The sequence below is a fragment of the Aspergillus puulaauensis genome, chromosome 7, assembly GCF_016861865.1.
Source record: "Aspergillus puulaauensis MK2 DNA, chromosome 7, nearly complete sequence".
Taxonomy (NCBI): domain Eukaryota; kingdom Fungi; phylum Ascomycota; class Eurotiomycetes; order Eurotiales; family Aspergillaceae; genus Aspergillus; species Aspergillus puulaauensis.
Window position 1 is genome coordinate 32613 of NC_054863.1, and position 16230 is coordinate 48842.

General features: G+C 51.3%; 8 protein-coding genes across 8 annotated transcripts; 3 read left to right on the forward strand and 5 right to left on the reverse strand.

Moving 5' to 3' along the window:
- Positions 1-262: 262 nt before the first annotated feature.
- APUU_70010S (uncharacterized protein) lies at positions 263-676 on the forward strand (the record flags this gene model as incomplete). The annotated part of the gene is made up of 1 exon (XM_041694836.1): positions 263-676. The coding sequence occupies one exon, from the start codon at positions 263-265 to the stop codon at positions 674-676; it is 414 nt and encodes a 137-aa protein (XP_041560626.1).
- Positions 677-2062: 1386 nt separating this feature from the next.
- Positions 2063-2386, reverse strand: APUU_70011A (uncharacterized protein; the record flags this gene model as incomplete). Its single annotated transcript, XM_041694837.1, has 1 exon — positions 2063-2386. One exon carries the CDS (start codon positions 2384-2386, stop codon positions 2063-2065), a length of 324 nt encoding a protein of 107 aa, XP_041560627.1.
- A 1172-nt stretch (positions 2387-3558) lies between these two features.
- On the reverse strand, positions 3559-4084 carry APUU_70012A (uncharacterized protein; the record flags this gene model as incomplete). Its single annotated transcript, XM_041694838.1, has 2 exons — positions 3559-3872; positions 3937-4084. The coding sequence occupies 2 exons, from the start codon at positions 4082-4084 to the stop codon at positions 3559-3561; spliced, it is 462 nt and encodes a 153-aa protein (XP_041560628.1).
- Positions 4085-5358: 1274 nt separating this feature from the next.
- Positions 5359-5604, reverse strand: APUU_70013A (uncharacterized protein; the record flags this gene model as incomplete). The annotated part of the gene is made up of 1 exon (XM_041694839.1): positions 5359-5604. The coding sequence occupies one exon, from the start codon at positions 5602-5604 to the stop codon at positions 5359-5361; it is 246 nt and encodes an 81-aa protein (XP_041560629.1).
- A 645-nt stretch (positions 5605-6249) lies between these two features.
- Positions 6250-7868, forward strand: APUU_70014S (uncharacterized protein; the record flags this gene model as incomplete). Its single annotated transcript, XM_041694840.1, has 2 exons — positions 6250-7578; positions 7650-7868. 2 exons carry the CDS (start codon positions 6250-6252, stop codon positions 7866-7868), a joined length of 1548 nt encoding a protein of 515 aa, XP_041560630.1.
- A 924-nt stretch (positions 7869-8792) lies between these two features.
- On the reverse strand, positions 8793-9611 carry APUU_70015A (uncharacterized protein; the record flags this gene model as incomplete). Its single annotated transcript, XM_041694841.1, has 1 exon — positions 8793-9611. One exon carries the CDS (start codon positions 9609-9611, stop codon positions 8793-8795), a length of 819 nt encoding a protein of 272 aa, XP_041560631.1.
- A 1618-nt stretch (positions 9612-11229) lies between these two features.
- On the forward strand, positions 11230-13413 carry APUU_70016S (uncharacterized protein; the record flags this gene model as incomplete). The annotated part of the gene is made up of 4 exons (XM_041694842.1): positions 11230-11538; positions 11590-11753; positions 11813-12601; positions 12654-13413. The coding sequence occupies 4 exons, from the start codon at positions 11230-11232 to the stop codon at positions 13411-13413; spliced, it is 2022 nt and encodes a 673-aa protein (XP_041560632.1).
- A 178-nt stretch (positions 13414-13591) lies between these two features.
- APUU_70017A (uncharacterized protein) lies at positions 13592-14490 on the reverse strand (the record flags this gene model as incomplete). Its single annotated transcript, XM_041694843.1, has 2 exons — positions 13592-14160; positions 14220-14490. The coding sequence occupies 2 exons, from the start codon at positions 14488-14490 to the stop codon at positions 13592-13594; spliced, it is 840 nt and encodes a 279-aa protein (XP_041560633.1).
- Positions 14491-16230: the final 1740 nt, after the last annotated feature.

Sequence of the window (16230 nt, forward strand, 5' to 3'; positions counted from 1 at the left end):
TTAGTCATCACTAGGGCTTCCTCCGTCGGCCGAGTCCTGCGAAGCCCTGCTGTATGGTGCCGCCGCGCTGGGCTCCCTGTTCTCCCATAAATCCCAGACCACCAAAGGGCACCAACTCTCCGAGTCGGCTCGCCTTATCCTCGAACACTGCATGCGCTATTATACCCCCACTGAGGATCTGATTGCCGCTTGGGCGTTGCGGGTATCCTACTTGCGCCTTGCTGGCACTCCACACATGGCCTGGATCGCCAGTTGCACGCTCATGCATTTGACCGAGGCCGCCGGGTTCAATGCTGAACCACCGCACGGCATTATATCTGGAGACACACGTGGGTCGTTGGCTCTTGAAGCCCAACGCAGGCTATTCGGCATCGCCCGTCATTTCAATGTGTGGGTTTCCTTCGAGCTTGGTCGCTCGCGGGTGACTCTTCACACTGCAGCAACCCAGCTCCCGAGCCCAAGAGCGAACGGAGTGAGGGACGTTTTCAGCTTTCTGGCACTATCAGAGAACCTGGGCCCCGAGAAGGCGCAAGATGCAATCTCCTTACGGCAAGCGCTGGATGACATTTTGAAAATTGACAACCTGCGGCCGCCCATGATACTGACGCAATGCAACTTGATGCTCTGCATCAACCGACGTCTTCGTGCCCTCAACTTCATCATCTCCGATGTCTAATTTGACCGCTTCCTGGAAGTGGCCCAACAGGGCCTGCGTGCAGCACGAGAGATGGCAGTGTCCCATTGTCCGCCAACGTGCCGTTCCAGATATTTTGCACCCTGCTGGCGATCGACAACCAGGCGTCGATTGATATGCTGCCCGAAGCTATGAACACACTACGCGAGATCACAACAATATATGACATTGATGTGATGCGGGAGGCACGTCATGTCGCAAGTGTGTTTATTCGGCTCTATCAGCAACGACAAGAGCGAAATGCACAAGCTCTCCACAGCATTATAGCAATGGATACCCAGACCTATACTTACCATGAATCATCAATGCCTTCTCCCCAGCCAGATGCTCAAGCTTATGACGATTTTATACTTAATATACCAAGCTTGCAGAACTTTAATCCTGATACTCTGTTAATGATGGATGACCCAGGACTAATTTTTGGCCCTTAGTTTTAAATCCCTTCTTGCCTCTGTTTTCAGCTCATGTATTATACGTTCCACTACCGCGCAAGTGGTGCCATAAGGATAATGAAAAGCCTGATAACTGTAACAACTCAGGACCAGTAGAAACAGTATCTTTCCTGAAAACCATCGTGGCTTAGCCTCTTCTCCCTCGCAATTTTTCCTCCATCTACTGAGAACCATTACTATCCCTTACTACCGAAGGAGTTGTCTGCATATCTGAAATGACGAACCAAGAAGGCGACAATGGTCTTAAGCCCGCGACATCCAGCGGCGTATCCAACCCCTCAGCCAAGATGGTCCCTGAGACAGGAGAGGTTCTCCTTGCCGTTCACTGCAACTTGTGGTCAGCACTTGGAATCCAATATTCCCTGACGGCTGCTCCATTCGCTCTCGGGCTTTATCTCTCGCCTGTGGTTTTATAATATTAGAGATATTAATTAGAAAAGCAGAATAAATATATAGTACTACCTAGAAGGAGCTAGAGTATAGGGATTAGAATAGTAGGACAGGTATATAGCCCTAGCTAGATCCTGATTATATAGACACACGGGCAAAAAGCGTGGAATAGGAGCGAGACTGACAGAGACTAGATCATTTGGAGGGGACAGGAGGGTGCAAACCATCGCGAGACCAATTTAAATCCAACGATTATAGAAGCAGTACGTCAAAGAGGTTGCCTGTGATCCCCATGGGGATCCAGCCAGCCAGCACGCGGGAAGCGCAACAGTGGACGAGAGCAGATGTACTGGGAAGTAACAACATCCTCCACAGACTATCGCATTAATCACCCTATACTTGCTACCTACTCTAGATACACCCCAGCCCATACAGACTTGGAATCCCCATTATCTAGGCCCACAATCCCCCGTTACCAGGGCCTGAGTCGTCGCCACCTGGCCTGCTTAGTATACTGCGCCCGTCGTCAACAGGCAATAGTCCCATAACTGTCCTTCGTAGCCCGGAACCAAGCAGACTCAACGTCACCGGCATTGCAGCCAATACCAGTAGTGAATTTCCACACCAAAGTACCGCTGTCGTCCCTGTAGCTAGTGCGGCTCGGCGCCGGACACCGCAGCTCATCCCAAAGCCTCCCGCACACTGCGGGGATTTCGGGGACGTCGGGGGCCGTGATCTTCCAGTCGTAGTAGAGGTTAGGGGATGTCCACGTGTTTTCGCAGGTGGCCGCCGAGGACCGAGTAGCTAGTGCGGCTAGTGCTAGCAGAGTGGTCGATTTGATAAGATGCATTATTGCGTTGGATTGGTGTTCAGCGTGGAAGTGAACTGTTTGAGGTGGTCAAGGAGGTACTAAGATGATGGGCTTAGGTTGGATGCACAGTATACTGAGAAATATTTGTACAGAACTAACCACAGTTCACTCGGACTTTGCTGTACTATATATACATTTGCCTCTAGACTGTCAGGCCCCCCGCCATGCCTCCGAGGGTGCAGCCCCGGGGCCTTGGGCCCTGCCAAGTTTAGGCGTACAGTGGAGGCGCGGAGTATCATTCAATATAAAGTAACTATCTGCAAGTATCTTTTGCAAAACTTGACCTTGCGAGACTTGGCCCCAGGATCAGTCTTTACCTGGCAACTGTAAGCAATGATGGATATTGTTGGTTGATCAACGCGGTGGTTACCCGGCCAAACCTGGAGGCTGACGACCAATTCGACATTCCTCTATTCTTCACCTCCTCTGACTCAGACATCCTCACGATAGAACCAGTGAGCGCCAACGGCCCCTGAAGATCGTCGTCTGCCAGATCAACCAGTTCCTCGCCTGTCTGGGCGTCTGCTTGAAGCGAGCCAGAACCAAGGTTTTTACTAAGAGGGTGGTTCACAATCCGGACACTCATTGTCAGAGTTGGATGGCGGAGGAATCATATAGGAAGAGGTCAAAATCAACAGTCGTGTTAAGGTCTGATGTATTTGATACCAGGAGACTTCATCCGCCATCTCGTAGTCGTCGTCGTCCCAGCCATGCTTCTCCCCGCTTAATTTTGTTTAGAGCTCATTTCGCTTAACTGTCTTTATTTTCCCTTGAATCTCTCTTGCATGGCGCCCAGGAATAAGTATTAGCTACGAATGGCCGGCAGTGCGCAGAAGCATGCAAGCACCTGCCAATAGCTATTAGAACCTCCGCCATACAAGGCCTCGGTAGGACTTCTGTGACATTTTCCATGGATACTTTAGATGAATACGAGGAACAGGAGGTTCCCGAGATGCTTTATCTATTTGGGGATATAACCATCGGCGATCTCCAAGCCTCCAATATAACAGCTGGGCTTACTCCTTGAACAATGATATAGCCTGGCTTGCTTGAACATGAAACTTCAAATAAACCAATACAAAATACCACACACATATACTTCGGGGCACAACACAGGAGGATCCGTACTGTCCGGCTGAACACACAATAAATCAAGCATCAAAGTAACAGACAGCTGTTTTGTCGCTTGCGAAAGGCTCAAACCCTCCATTTTCATGGCCACACTTGTCCGATTTCGCGGTAAAGCTCTCCCCCTTATACCCGAAATCCAGGTGGCAATTACCTGGGTTCGAGTAGACATGGACAGTCAGGGATCCTGCGTCGAGTGCATCATCCTTGAAGATACATTCGCTGATTGCCGGTGTGCCGTCTGGTGCGTGGCATTCCTCTGCCAGGCGTGACGATCCATCGGGAACCAGCAGCTCAAGACTGCTGCTGTGCGAATAATTGTTCGGCTCTCCATGGGCTTCCGGTTTGGATTCAAGATTAGCCACCAATACATAGAGATAGAGGGTGGGGAAGCGTCGTACGTCCGCCAGGATATATCGTGTGGCTGCAATGAAAGCTGACTTTATAGGCCCCAGCATCATTCTCAGGTGGTGCGTCTCGCTTCAGGGTACGCCCAAGGGCAGGCGCAGCACCCAAGGCAATAAGCGGCAGGCAATGTTTGAGCAACATAGTGGTTCTTAATCAAAAGTGAAAATTAAACAAGCTTTCAAGGTTTGGAGAGTGTTGGATACAAAACTATACACGGGAGCAACGCAGCTTTATATAGCTGACCTGGCCTTCTGGACTAACCCGCACGCAGTGTTTATGCTTCTTCAACCGATCGGCCGTTCTCCGAAGGTACAGGCTTGGGGATTATACGAGCGTATCCCAAGGGGTGGTCTCCACCTGTAAACGTGGGTTCAAGCATCATAAGGCATTGATTGTTGATGATACCCTTCCCGAAATGGAATTTGGTCTTCACACTGGAAAGATGACCTAATAGCCACCTTCCTAAAAGGGAATCTGGTCCCCAAGCTGATTGAGCTGACTTGATAATCACCTTCCCCAAAGGGAATTTGGTCGCAGCTTGAGCTGAGTTGGCAATGACGCAGGGGATCAAAAGCATCTGCATACCGCATGATTTTGGGAGACTGTCTCGGTCTTCTATCCAGATATACCTTCCAAGGCTTGAAAAGGTCTGCCCTGAATACCAATAACTGGATATTCAACTCTAATCCGGGTGCTGATGGCATCAGTCGGATTAGGCCTTTTAGAACGCGCAATTGCATCTCCATGAGGCCTTCCAAGATGCCGATTGGAATGCAACGCCTTGGTGTCTTAATTAACCGGTGGGTAAGCAGATTCCACCGAACATTGATGAACGAGTTAGATAGCAGGAGAATCCATCAGTATGCATAATAATTCCTTCGGTTATATAATGGATACATCATTGCTCCATAAGTGCCTTGGCAGACATCATATAGGGCCTGCCTTGCGTTGGGTATTGACAGGTAATTTCCTTCCTCTCGAACCTCAAGCCTTGTTTCCATGAGATCACATCTTACGCTATAGGTGAACCATACATAGTGAGTGCTTTCCGGGGCTCTTCTTGTCAATTACTTTAGCTAATTGGCGGGTTATAGAGTTCGAAAGATTATTATAACCCCTACCTTGACTGACGACCTGGACCATATGGTGGGGATACCACATCCTATATCCTATTCGACACTAGGCGTTATAAGCTTCCGGTGTTTTAACCCGAGATGCAGAAGAAATGACTTACAATGCCCTTTGATCTACGAAGCCATAATATTGCTAATCCGAAGACGCGTTGGGGATCCTAAAGATATTGAGACGGTAGCTGCCAATTCCCCAGGCCCGGGTAAGTTGTCACTCATAACACCAGCAGCATAGCAGAGGTGCGGCGTTGTGGGTTTCGTCAGGCTTACTTGGTGCTGATAACATCATGGGGCCTTGACCTCAATAGCCTTGGGCGACCGCCATCGCATATTGCCTGCAGGAGGCTGGGTTAAGGGCACACGCAGGGGCTGGCGAACGTCTGCGTACCTATCGTCCACAAATCCGTGGATGTTTCCCGCTGTGGCGTTACCGACAACCTTATCCGTCTCCTGGGAATGATTCCCAACAACGAGAGCGGTTGACGGCCTGCTGTCAGCAAGGCCAAGGAGTGTGCCAGTGAACGGGTGCATAATGGCAGTAAAGTATCAGAGTGCGGATGTTGATACAAGGTACGGGAAATGTTATGGCTCAAAGTCCTGCGAACAGTTCTACCAGGAAGTCCATATACATTAGTATGTATAGATATTTCCCGTAGCTCCGAGTGTCGAACCCTTTTGAAATACGAGGGTTGGAATGAGGCCCAAGGTCGTGGGTATGTAGCAGATTGTCTCCAGCAAGAAGGAAGAAAGCGTCTGATTCAAGTTTAGCGCAGGTAATCGAATTTTAGTGCCTCGGGTGTATGGAGAGAATTAAACCAGACTTTACCTACAGGCGATAGACTTGACTTGTTCATGGACGCCGACAAGGATACTGACATTTCCCCCAACTTTCTCCAACTCTTCCCCACAACGCATTCCTACGATCTATTGGGCCTGTCAGAATGGACCAACGTATGGAGTAGTGGGGAATACCTCATTATTCGGGGCAGAATTTCCAAGAACAGTATGGCGACGTCCAGGTTGCATGTGGTTGTTCCGGTCAGCCGCAGGATATATCAGCGTCCGTCCTTTGGAGATGAATCGTATGTTTGAGTCTTTGTCTTCCCTCTCCAGCCTGTTGTATTCTGCATCGTATCTTTGTTCTTCCATATTATGCAAAGTGCCCGTCTGGCCGATATGACGGACTACCAGCCCAACAAGGCCGCCAGGGACCTGGATCAAGACGAGGCCCGGCTGGCGGCCCTGGGCCATCAGCAAGAGCTCGAAAGAAACTTCTCATTCTTTTCGATGCTCGGGCTAGCCTTCTCCATCCTCAATTCATGGACCGCCCTCGCTTCCAGCTTGTCCGTCGGTCTCCCAAGCGGCGGCCCTGTGGCTGTCATATGGGGACTTGTCACAGCCGGCGTTGGGAGCCTATCACTCGCAGCCTCCAACGCCGAGTTTCTATCCGCATACCCTACCAGTGCTGGTCAATACCACTGGGCAGCCATAATCTCTCCGCCTGAATGGGTAGCCAATGTCTCCTGGGTCACTGGATGGATCAACGTTGGCGGTTGGGTCGCTCTCTCAGCGTCCGGGGGCACACTGGGAGGCTCGCTTTTCCTGGGCATTATCACCATGTATAATCCCGACTTCAGGCCGGAGCAATGGCACCTCTTCCTACTTTTCCTCCTATATACTGTTGTAGGCTTCTTTCTCAACCTATTTCTAGGTTCAGGCCTGCCCTTCATGACCAAGATTGCTTTGGTTTGGTCTGTTTGTGGTTTCCTTGCCACCGCTATCACCGTCTTAGCTACTGGTGCTCCGGACTTCCAGCCGGCCAGTTTCGTTTTTGGGGAGTTCATTAATTCGACGGGCTGGCCAGGCGGCATTGCCTTCCTTCTAGGGCTTCTTCAAGGTGGTCTGTCCCTGACAGGATTTGACGCCGTTGCCCATATGATTGAGGAGATTCCCCAGCCCTGCATTCGCGGCCCCCGTATCATGATTGCTTGTGTTGCAATGGGTCTCGGCACTGGCTTTCTCTTCCTTGTATGCCTTTTATTCATAATCAAGGATGTTGATGCAGTTGTGTCCTCTCCCACGGGGCCCCTGGCCGAGATCTACCTCGAGGCGACCAACAGTACGGCCGCGACGGTCTGCCTCCTGATATTCCCCATGGTCTGTCTTGTTTTCGGTACTCTTGGGATCATGGCCACTAGCACTCGTATGGTGTATGCTTTTGCACGCGATGGAGGCCTTCCGTTTTCGAGGATATTTGCCAGAGTCCACCCGCGATGGGGCATCCCGGTCAACGCGTTATTGCTGACCAACGCCATCGTGGTCATATTTGGCCTTGTCTACTTGGGGTCAACCAGTGCATTGAATGCCATACTATCGGCCGCTGTCATCTCCCTTACTTTGTCGTACGCTGTGGCCCCTGCCATCAACTGCATTCGGCGACGAAGCATGCTACCGCCAAACAGGGCTTTTGTGCTGCCCGAGTGGCTCGGATGGACGTGCAATCTCGTCAGTGCCCCTTGTAGAGCTACGAGCATCGTGAATACTTGGCCCTAGCTTTTGACTAACTTGTTCGGCAGGTGGGCATTGCCTACGCACTCGTGATCGCTGTCTTCCTCCTTTTCCCGCCTGTTAGTGATGTTACTGGCTCGAGCATGAACTACGCTGTCGTCGCCTTTGCCATCATCGTCTTTATCTCTACGGTTCAATGGTTCGTAGATGGGAGACGGAATTTCAACGGCCCCGTTTTCGACGAGAGCGCGTTCGTCACCGTTACTGGGGACCAGGAAGCGAAATGATCGCAGCCGATACCGTCGCGCAAGGAACACCATTGTTCGCTTTAGCTTGGCTGGAGATGAGCCTGGACAGTTAGCGGGGTGGAGTGGCGGGTTAGTTACATATCAGAAATTACGCAGTGCCAACCAAAATCGATACTAGCAACATGACGCCTATCCGAAGTTTATATTTGTCTATTTGTGAGGGGAGAGATCTCGGCTACCGTTGATTGTAGGGAGAGCTTCATCCTGGATTTGTGCGCAGTACTGTTTGTCCCACACTTCCGCGCCATCCGAGTCGTCGTCCCCATATCGTGGTGGAAAGGGGCTGAGCGTCGGTCCACTTTCAAGCGGCAGTCTGCGCATGGACCTTCCTGATGAGGACGAGTTTCTGATTGTGGTCAAGCTTAGTCGGAACCTTGCTGTCAAACTAATACCTCCGCTACGTGCTTAATTTGCAGAGGTGACTATTTGCGGGTCGTGGACGGACCCAAGGCTGATCATTCATGCCCCGAAGGTGTAGATCCAAGTCGATGCCACCCCAGGGTATTGACTATCTCGACATGAATGATCCCCGCTGACAATGGCGAACGTACTGGAGCGAGCCCGCATTACAATCAACTACATGGTCCCGGAAGCCTGGACTAAGTCCTGTCCTTTGCCTCACCATTAGCAGATATCCCCTGTAGTGTAATGTGGAGAGGAAGCGATTCGGATATATTATGGTGTACACTATGACCACCAAAAGTAGAAGCAGAATGTTTTATTCAGTATAGCAGACGTATGGCCCTAAAATATTGGGCAACACTGAAGCACATTTTGTATTTTGAGCTGCATGCAGTCCATTGATACATATCAGGCGCAATGTTTGAGAACAGTACCCAGTGCAAAAGAATAGACTCCAAGTCAATACATAGCACATGACCTGCTCACATTCAGACAGAGATCTCACGAACAAGTCAACTCATTAAACGGCTTCAAGAGTGGCGTCGGCTTGTCGCTTTTGTCAACCAGAAACGAGGCAGCCACATTGGTATCGCTGCAATGGATCTCATTGCCCGAGTTCCAGAATATCTTGTGAATCCAGTCAACTGTCTCTCCCCAGGCGTAGATTTCCTGCATGAATTGGAGTGACTTGTCCCAGGGAATCGTCGTCGGACACGATCCTGTAAGGTGGGCCGGTGCAATTTCGCTGATCCACAAAGGCTTGTCATTGAACTTGTCGCGGAAGGTCTGCACTTCGGCTTTGGCTTCGGCGACAGTTGGTCGATAGATATGGACATTGTATAGATCGAACGCATCCTGGCACTTGCATAGGCGGTAGAAATCATCAAGCCAGGGTTTCGTTTGGTTGGCCAGCACTGGTGCGATGAGCTTTGTATGGGTTCCACGCTTTTTGAGCAACGGTGCAATCAACTCGGCGGCGTCCGTGGCCGACAGTTGTTCTTCTCCCGTCTTGTAATCGAGGTCGGGCTCGTTGAATGTGAGCAAGTAGTCCGGTGGATTAGGGCCAGTGACTGCCGCGATGGCCTTGTCGACGCCCTCCTTGTTCTGGGGCAGCATTGGGATTTGCTTGGGCGCAGTTCCGAACCTGAACGTGAGCCAGTTCGTCGCGCCGGTGACCTGCGCCAGTTGAGATTGGGTGTAATTATCGTTAAAGACAATGTTGACCAGTCCCTCTGAGCAGCGTGCTGTTGCGCTGGGGATGGTCAAGACGCCCTGCATTGCCATAGTCAGGGCTAGCGATATTTGAGGTGTGAAACGCATCTTGATAGTGGTTTAGCAGTGCTAGAATATAATCAATCTTCCTTGGCTATTTGAAATATCTTTGTTGATGGACAATGCGGGCTTTATAACAAGGCCTCCGCTCCTCCATGCCACCCAAGCGAATCGTCCGAATGCCTCTATAGGACGCCTTTGCATAGGACGCCTATCTTCGGGACGGTTTTAACTCGATTCCGTCTTCTTCTAGAGCTGGGTTCAGTTAAGACCCCATGTGTGATGATTCACTGCTGCCTATCTACGCGAAGCTTTTAAATAGCACGCCGAACCACGGAACGGCTTTCAGATAGAACCTCCGTCCAGAGCTTGTTTTAGTTAAGATGCCCAAGATTCCCCATCAGTCGGCCTACCACGGGACAGCACTCGTCTCATCCGGGGTGCCTAAGGCCCATGGGATACATCGTAGACACTTACTCAACTCTACATCTATTGGGTGAAGCATTGGCCAACATTGCAGAAATGAATAGCAGGGACCTACGTTGCCTTTATGTGCTGACCGGGTTGAGATCCTCCACGGGTGCCAGATATGACTGGGCCTCACTTTACGATCCCAATAGGCTGCTTAAAGGGGGCTTTGAGACGAAATGGGTCTTTAAATGCGCAAAGGGCCTCTCGGTGGACGTGAAGGTAGTGTCCATCACACCAACATTATCTTGCCTTGCGGCGTTCATTCTGGAGGATGGTAATTTCAGCAGCCGATTACACCCCTCACAGGGCAGATTCAGGCATATGTTGCGGTCAAAGAACCCGCAGAGCGTATGCCACCAGATCGACGCTGGGGACAGGGTGTTCAAGCCCTTGGCCAGCAATAAGCTAAACCCATGGCCTACTCCGCTGGCCGCTTGCTTCAATGCTTAGTTGGACGTTCTTAGAAAGGGTTCATGAACCCACGCTGTGCAGGCTGCGTATACATGGATCGAGCAGCCTCTAATATTTCTGGTAATGCCCACCACCCTTACCACCCCCTTCTGATGTGCACTTCTTCTCCAAGAAGTATGGGCCAGAATGTGGTCTTCCAGACTCCCTGGACTGTTACATACTGCAGAGGCCGAGGATTAAACAAAGGGCGAGTGTCTAACTGCTGGTTCTCGTATATCTCGATCTCTATTCAACACAATATCAATATTGTATATCGACAGTTCCCTTGGCATTCGGCCCTTGATGGCACGACCACCATTTCTCCCACTTCTATCCAGTAACCCGCTCAGCCCCCAAGGAGCTGGCACGAGACAAGTCACAGAATTAACGTGATGTTACTGGTGAATCCGACGCATCAATACGAGAAAGCCCCCCAGCCAAGGCTGCTTCTTGCCCTTGGCGACAAGACTTTCCCCCATCTTGAGTAGTGAACTCGGCCCTGCGAATCAAATCTCCAAGCACCTCGTATTACAAGGCGATCCCAATATGCACTTGTCACGACACATTTCGCAATCCTGAAGGTCACGGACACCAAATGGGCGAAGTCGAGATTGAAAGACTCAGCCTTGTCGATGGGTCCAGTTAGACCCTTCCTCGGAAGGGGGCGATGCTCTCGATTTACAGGCTCGCAGAAGCTATATGACCATTGCCGGCTGCTGCTTTATGTTGAATCCCAACATAAAGCATGGAATCCGTGCAACTTCGTCAGCCTGGGGGGATGTCTGGGCTGAACTCGGTCAAGGGTTCAGGTACGGTCAAGGAACACCTTGGGGGCTGGCGACGCTCGCTGGCGCTCGGGGTTGTGATGTCAATAGTGGTGCTGTTGTTTAACATCGCATTCACTGGATATGCCGTTGACCATCACCGTGTCCATAGTGGCCGGGGGGTTCTCTACGAGGGGAACTGCGAAACTGTGAAGGGCGCAAACATTGCATTCCATTTGATCATCAATATCCTCAGTACAGTTCTGCTCGGCGCCAGCAATTTCTGCATGGTGCGTATGGCTGCTGTTTCTCCTGTCCCGCAATTGACTCTGGCTCTCTAGCAATGCGTGTGTGCGCCAACAAGAAAGGACATTGACCGGGCACATCGCAGTACAAAATGGCTCGATATCGGGGTGCCCAGTACGCGGAATCTTTTCCAAATCTCGAGGAAACGATCCTGGCTCTGGATCTGCTTGGTCGTCTCCTCCGTCCCACTTCATCTCATGTCAGTCGCAACCCCGTCGGTGTGTATTAGGGCTGCGATCACTGATCCTAGGATTACAGGTATAACTCAACCATCTTCTCATCAATAGGTGCCAACAGCTATAATGTCTATGCGGGGAAAGGGTTGCTTAATGAAACAGCCTTGACTTCCCTCGACGGGGGCCTGCAATCCGACGCTGTCTTTCTCAGGCTCTACAACAAGGCGCAGAACGAAACACTGTATCGACTGGATAACTCAGCGTGTGTTGATGCGTATGCCACTGCATATCAGTCAAGATATGGCAGTCTCATCGTGGTGACCGACAATATCACGTCGCCTCATGTCTACCCGCTGGCCGCGACGCAGGATGTCTATAACCCAGCATACCAGTCCGTACCGGGAGCCAGTGGATACAACTGGATATGCCAGGACCTGGAAAGCCATAAATACGAATGGGAGCTGACGCCCTGCATCACGAAGATCCGCCAGGTTCGGGAGCAGGTCGCAAGTAACAACTGGACCGTCGCCGGGTACCCCGTTGAGTACTGTTTGGCCGAAGAACTTCCTGCACACTGCAAGCTGCAGTACAGCCTGCCCCTGGTGCTGATTGTGATAGCGTTCAACATAGTCAAGGCCGTCGTCTTGGGCTATGTCGCCGTCACCACAGCGGACGCCCCCCTTCTGACAACCGGAGACGCAGTTGCTTCCTTCCTGGCCACACCAGACGACTTTTCGCACGGTCTGGGCTTGATCCCTGCGGACGCCATTCGACGGCCGGCCAAGTACAGCACGATGCCGACATTCGATGGCAGGCCGAAACGCTGGCGATCTGCGATATCGCGCCGCAGATGGAGGCTTGGACTCGGAGTGTCAGCTCCCCACTCCCCCTGTCCCTCTTCTCTTATTCTAACAGATGCTTAGATACTCAACGGCCCTTCTTGCCTGCGTCGCGCTTCTCGCGTATGGGCTGATGTTTACTTCCTCTCCTTCCGCCGTCTGGAGCGTCGGCTTGGGCGAAGTCGCCACGCAATCGATCCTCTCAGCCGATCAATACTGGATTCCGTCTGTCGTGATCAACGCGATCCTGGCCAACCTGCCCCAGCTTATCTTCTCCGGACTGTATTTCGCCGTCAACGCGATGGCCACGACCGTGGCCCTCGCCCACGAGTGGAGTCAATATGCAGTCCAGCGCAAGGGGCTCCGCGTTTCGAGCCGGCCCATCGGTGCACAGCGTAGCAGCTACTTTCTCTCTCTTCCCTACCGCTACGCTGTGCCTCTGATCGTCCTGTCGGTGCTGGTGCACTGGCTCATCTCTCAGAGTCTCTTTCTCGTCATGGTCGAGGCGTATTCGCCGACGCTGCACCGACAGCCCGATTTCGACGTGACGAGCTGCGGGTACTCCCCCGTGGCAATCGTCGCCACCATCGCGGTCGGCACGGTCATGCTGATTACCCTGGTGGGATTAAGCTATCGGCGATTCCGATCCGGCATGCCCGTGGCGGGCAGCTGCAGCGTGGCTATTGCGGCGGCTTGTCATCCGAATCTGGGACATGAGGTTGATGGATCCCAGGCCAGCCTCCCCCTGCAGTGGGGTGTAGTAGAAGTTGGGGCTGGTGTCAAGCGTTGTGCCTTTTCCAGTGCAGATGTGGACATGCCGGAGCATGGCTTGGTGTATCAATAAGTAGAAGAGATTTGCCGTTCAGCTCGGCTGCAGATTAGGATTTGAAACCAGTGGATATATACATAGTTATAAAGACTACTTTCTATTAAATTCCGATAGTTTTCTCATTATACACATTCCCTCTCCTAATACACTGAAAACGTCGACCCCAGACCTCAATCAACTGTATGCGTCAACATCATTTCTCGCGCGGTGCTGATGGCAATTCAACCGGTGGCGTAGACGTCGACGGTGCCTCAGACAGACCGTCAGTCGAGGCCACATAGAGCTCCTGCGGCTCCGGTCCAGCGCTATAGTAACCCTTGTTCCACCTTTGCCCCTGGTAGTCACCATGGTCCGGCACTTGTTCCTGGTAGTACCCCTTGCCCAGCGCTTGGTCTGAGCCTGAACCAGCGCCCTGCGGACTCGCAGCCATCAGTTGTGATGATGTCTGGTGTTGCCGTCGACGTCGAAGCAGGAGGAAACCCAACGCAGAAAAGACAGCCAGTCCACCGACTCCCACGCCAACGCCGATGCCAACTTTCGCGCCAGTCTGGAGCCCACCGGATGATGCAGCTTCCGGGGTTGGTGTCGGTGTTGGCCTGTTCCGGACGAGGAAGCCTGATGAGAAGATGTTATAGCCGTCGTAGGTATAGCTGTACTCCTTTTCTGCAAAGGCAACACAGTACTTGTTGGTCTTTGCTAGGGTATCGTTGGGAATGTTGATTGTCCACTCGTACGATCCATGGCCCGAGACGTCCACCGAAGCTGTTTTTGGTCAGCCTGTCAGTCCAGTATCCAATTGTTTGGGGCTGTAGATTGCGTACACGAAAGAGGTCTGACATAGTCCGCCTCTTTCTCCTCCCATGCAACCACGTACAAATTGGCCTGGGGGCTGCCGTCCAACAATGAATCTGTGTAGTAAGCGTCCCAGCCAGCCCATTGGAGCTGCACTTTGTCTCCATTGTAGAAGGTCTGTTGGAAGTCTTTCTCATTGCTTCCGTCAGGCACAATCCAGTTACTTCTGGCTGTTTCGTCGCTTCGAGCCACCTGCAACACCGAGAGCAAGAGCAGCCAAACCCACGTCAGGGTGACCATGCTGGGCAGTTTATTTCGTCAAAACAAAGAAAGTATACCCGATGCAGCATGGAAGGGGACAGAGAATGGGACTGAAAGGTGTCACCAGATGTTCAGGAGACTTGTTTTTGCCATGCGAGCAGAAGAAATTTCACGACGACCCCTGGCCCTACGGCTCGAGGCGGGAGGCATGGGGGCCGTTTCAGGGTATTAAATAATTAGCATCCGCTTCCTTCCAGGGTGTTGGCCTTGAATGATGTGCTACAAACGGATAGAAGGAATTGGGTTGGATTAAGGCATTGCCGTTCTCCGTCACACTGCAATCGCCTTCCTCACTTGTATCTTTTGCAAATACCACTTGCCAGGGAGAGCAGAAACGCAATAATGCCAGGGTCTCCAGGTGCCCAAATGAGGCTCCTTGTGTCATTGAGAAATTGGGATCCCTGTGGCTTACTATGATCTGCTGTCTTGGTTGACTGCATTGGGTGCCCGCTTAGTGCCGTGGGTCAGGTACGCGAGTCCACCGGAACCAGACACCGTGTAAGAGTGATATCCAGGTGAAAATATCTGTACAGCAGTTCTGGAGCTTCTAATGCTCCAGCCGACAAACATATGGGATTTCAAAGTGGATGGTTGATTGTCTGTTGGGCTTGTCGTGTTTGACATGCCGGTACTCCACTGCTGGCAGATCAGCCTATAAGCATTTCGAAGAGGCTGAATTTCGAAGAGGCCAATGCGGTATCTAACACTGGATTTAGTTTAGGTGCTGATATATCGGTCCATTCCGAAGCTGGAACAGTCAGGGCTGTTCCGAGGATACCAAAACCGTCTGGGGCGACCACACCACCCATCCTGCTGGACTGCTGTATGCACTACGTACGTTGGACAACTAAGCAGCAATTCCCTGCATCTTCTCTATTTACTTCTCTTGTTATAATATATGTGGACCCGAAACTCATCTCCGGCTATGATAACCAGACCGTAGGGTACATCTGTTTTATTCCATATTCATGCTGTCCTCGCAGCGACTACAGCAATTCAGTAATTCAGCAGTCAACAGATAATTTCCTGCCAAATGAGTCGACGGATGACGACTAGCATGTAAATGAATAAGTAAAGTCCCCAGATGTTTTAACTAGAAAATAGTATGTAAACAACGGGGTGGTGTAAATATATATATATGCAACAATATCTAAAGACTATCTAAAAGACATACCTTCTGTAATCTAAATAATAGAGCAACCATTGAATATAAAAATACTAGTACTAATAGCTGTCCTTTTATGTTTTATATACAACGCTCGCCAGTTACGGTGTAGATAACCCCAGTCGAGTGCCCTCAGCTCAGGCAGCCACATTCCTGCCAGATGACAAACAGGCAACTCCGATTTGTGCTGCAGCTGGGGCGATGATTGGCGAGAGATCGCTTTAATCCAAGCTTCTACCAAGAGTTATGGACCGAAAGCTTGTCGTGCTCCCCACCCTGTCGGATTTCTTCCGGCTGTCAAGTCAAGCAGTCGAAACAATCCTGGTCGGACTGTGCGAAGTCTTCCGGGGGTATTTCACCGTATTTCACAGCGAGATGCTATATTTTATACGAGATCTCCGTACCTAAACAGATATCACGGCCATATTCTTCGAGGAAGACTGGAAGCAGCAACTCAGCAGGACCCCCACCAACTTCCCCAATCCCCAACCATTCTCTCCAGGGCTGTGGAGTTCAGGCGCAATGTCCAAGCCAGATCGAGCATAGTGCTGATG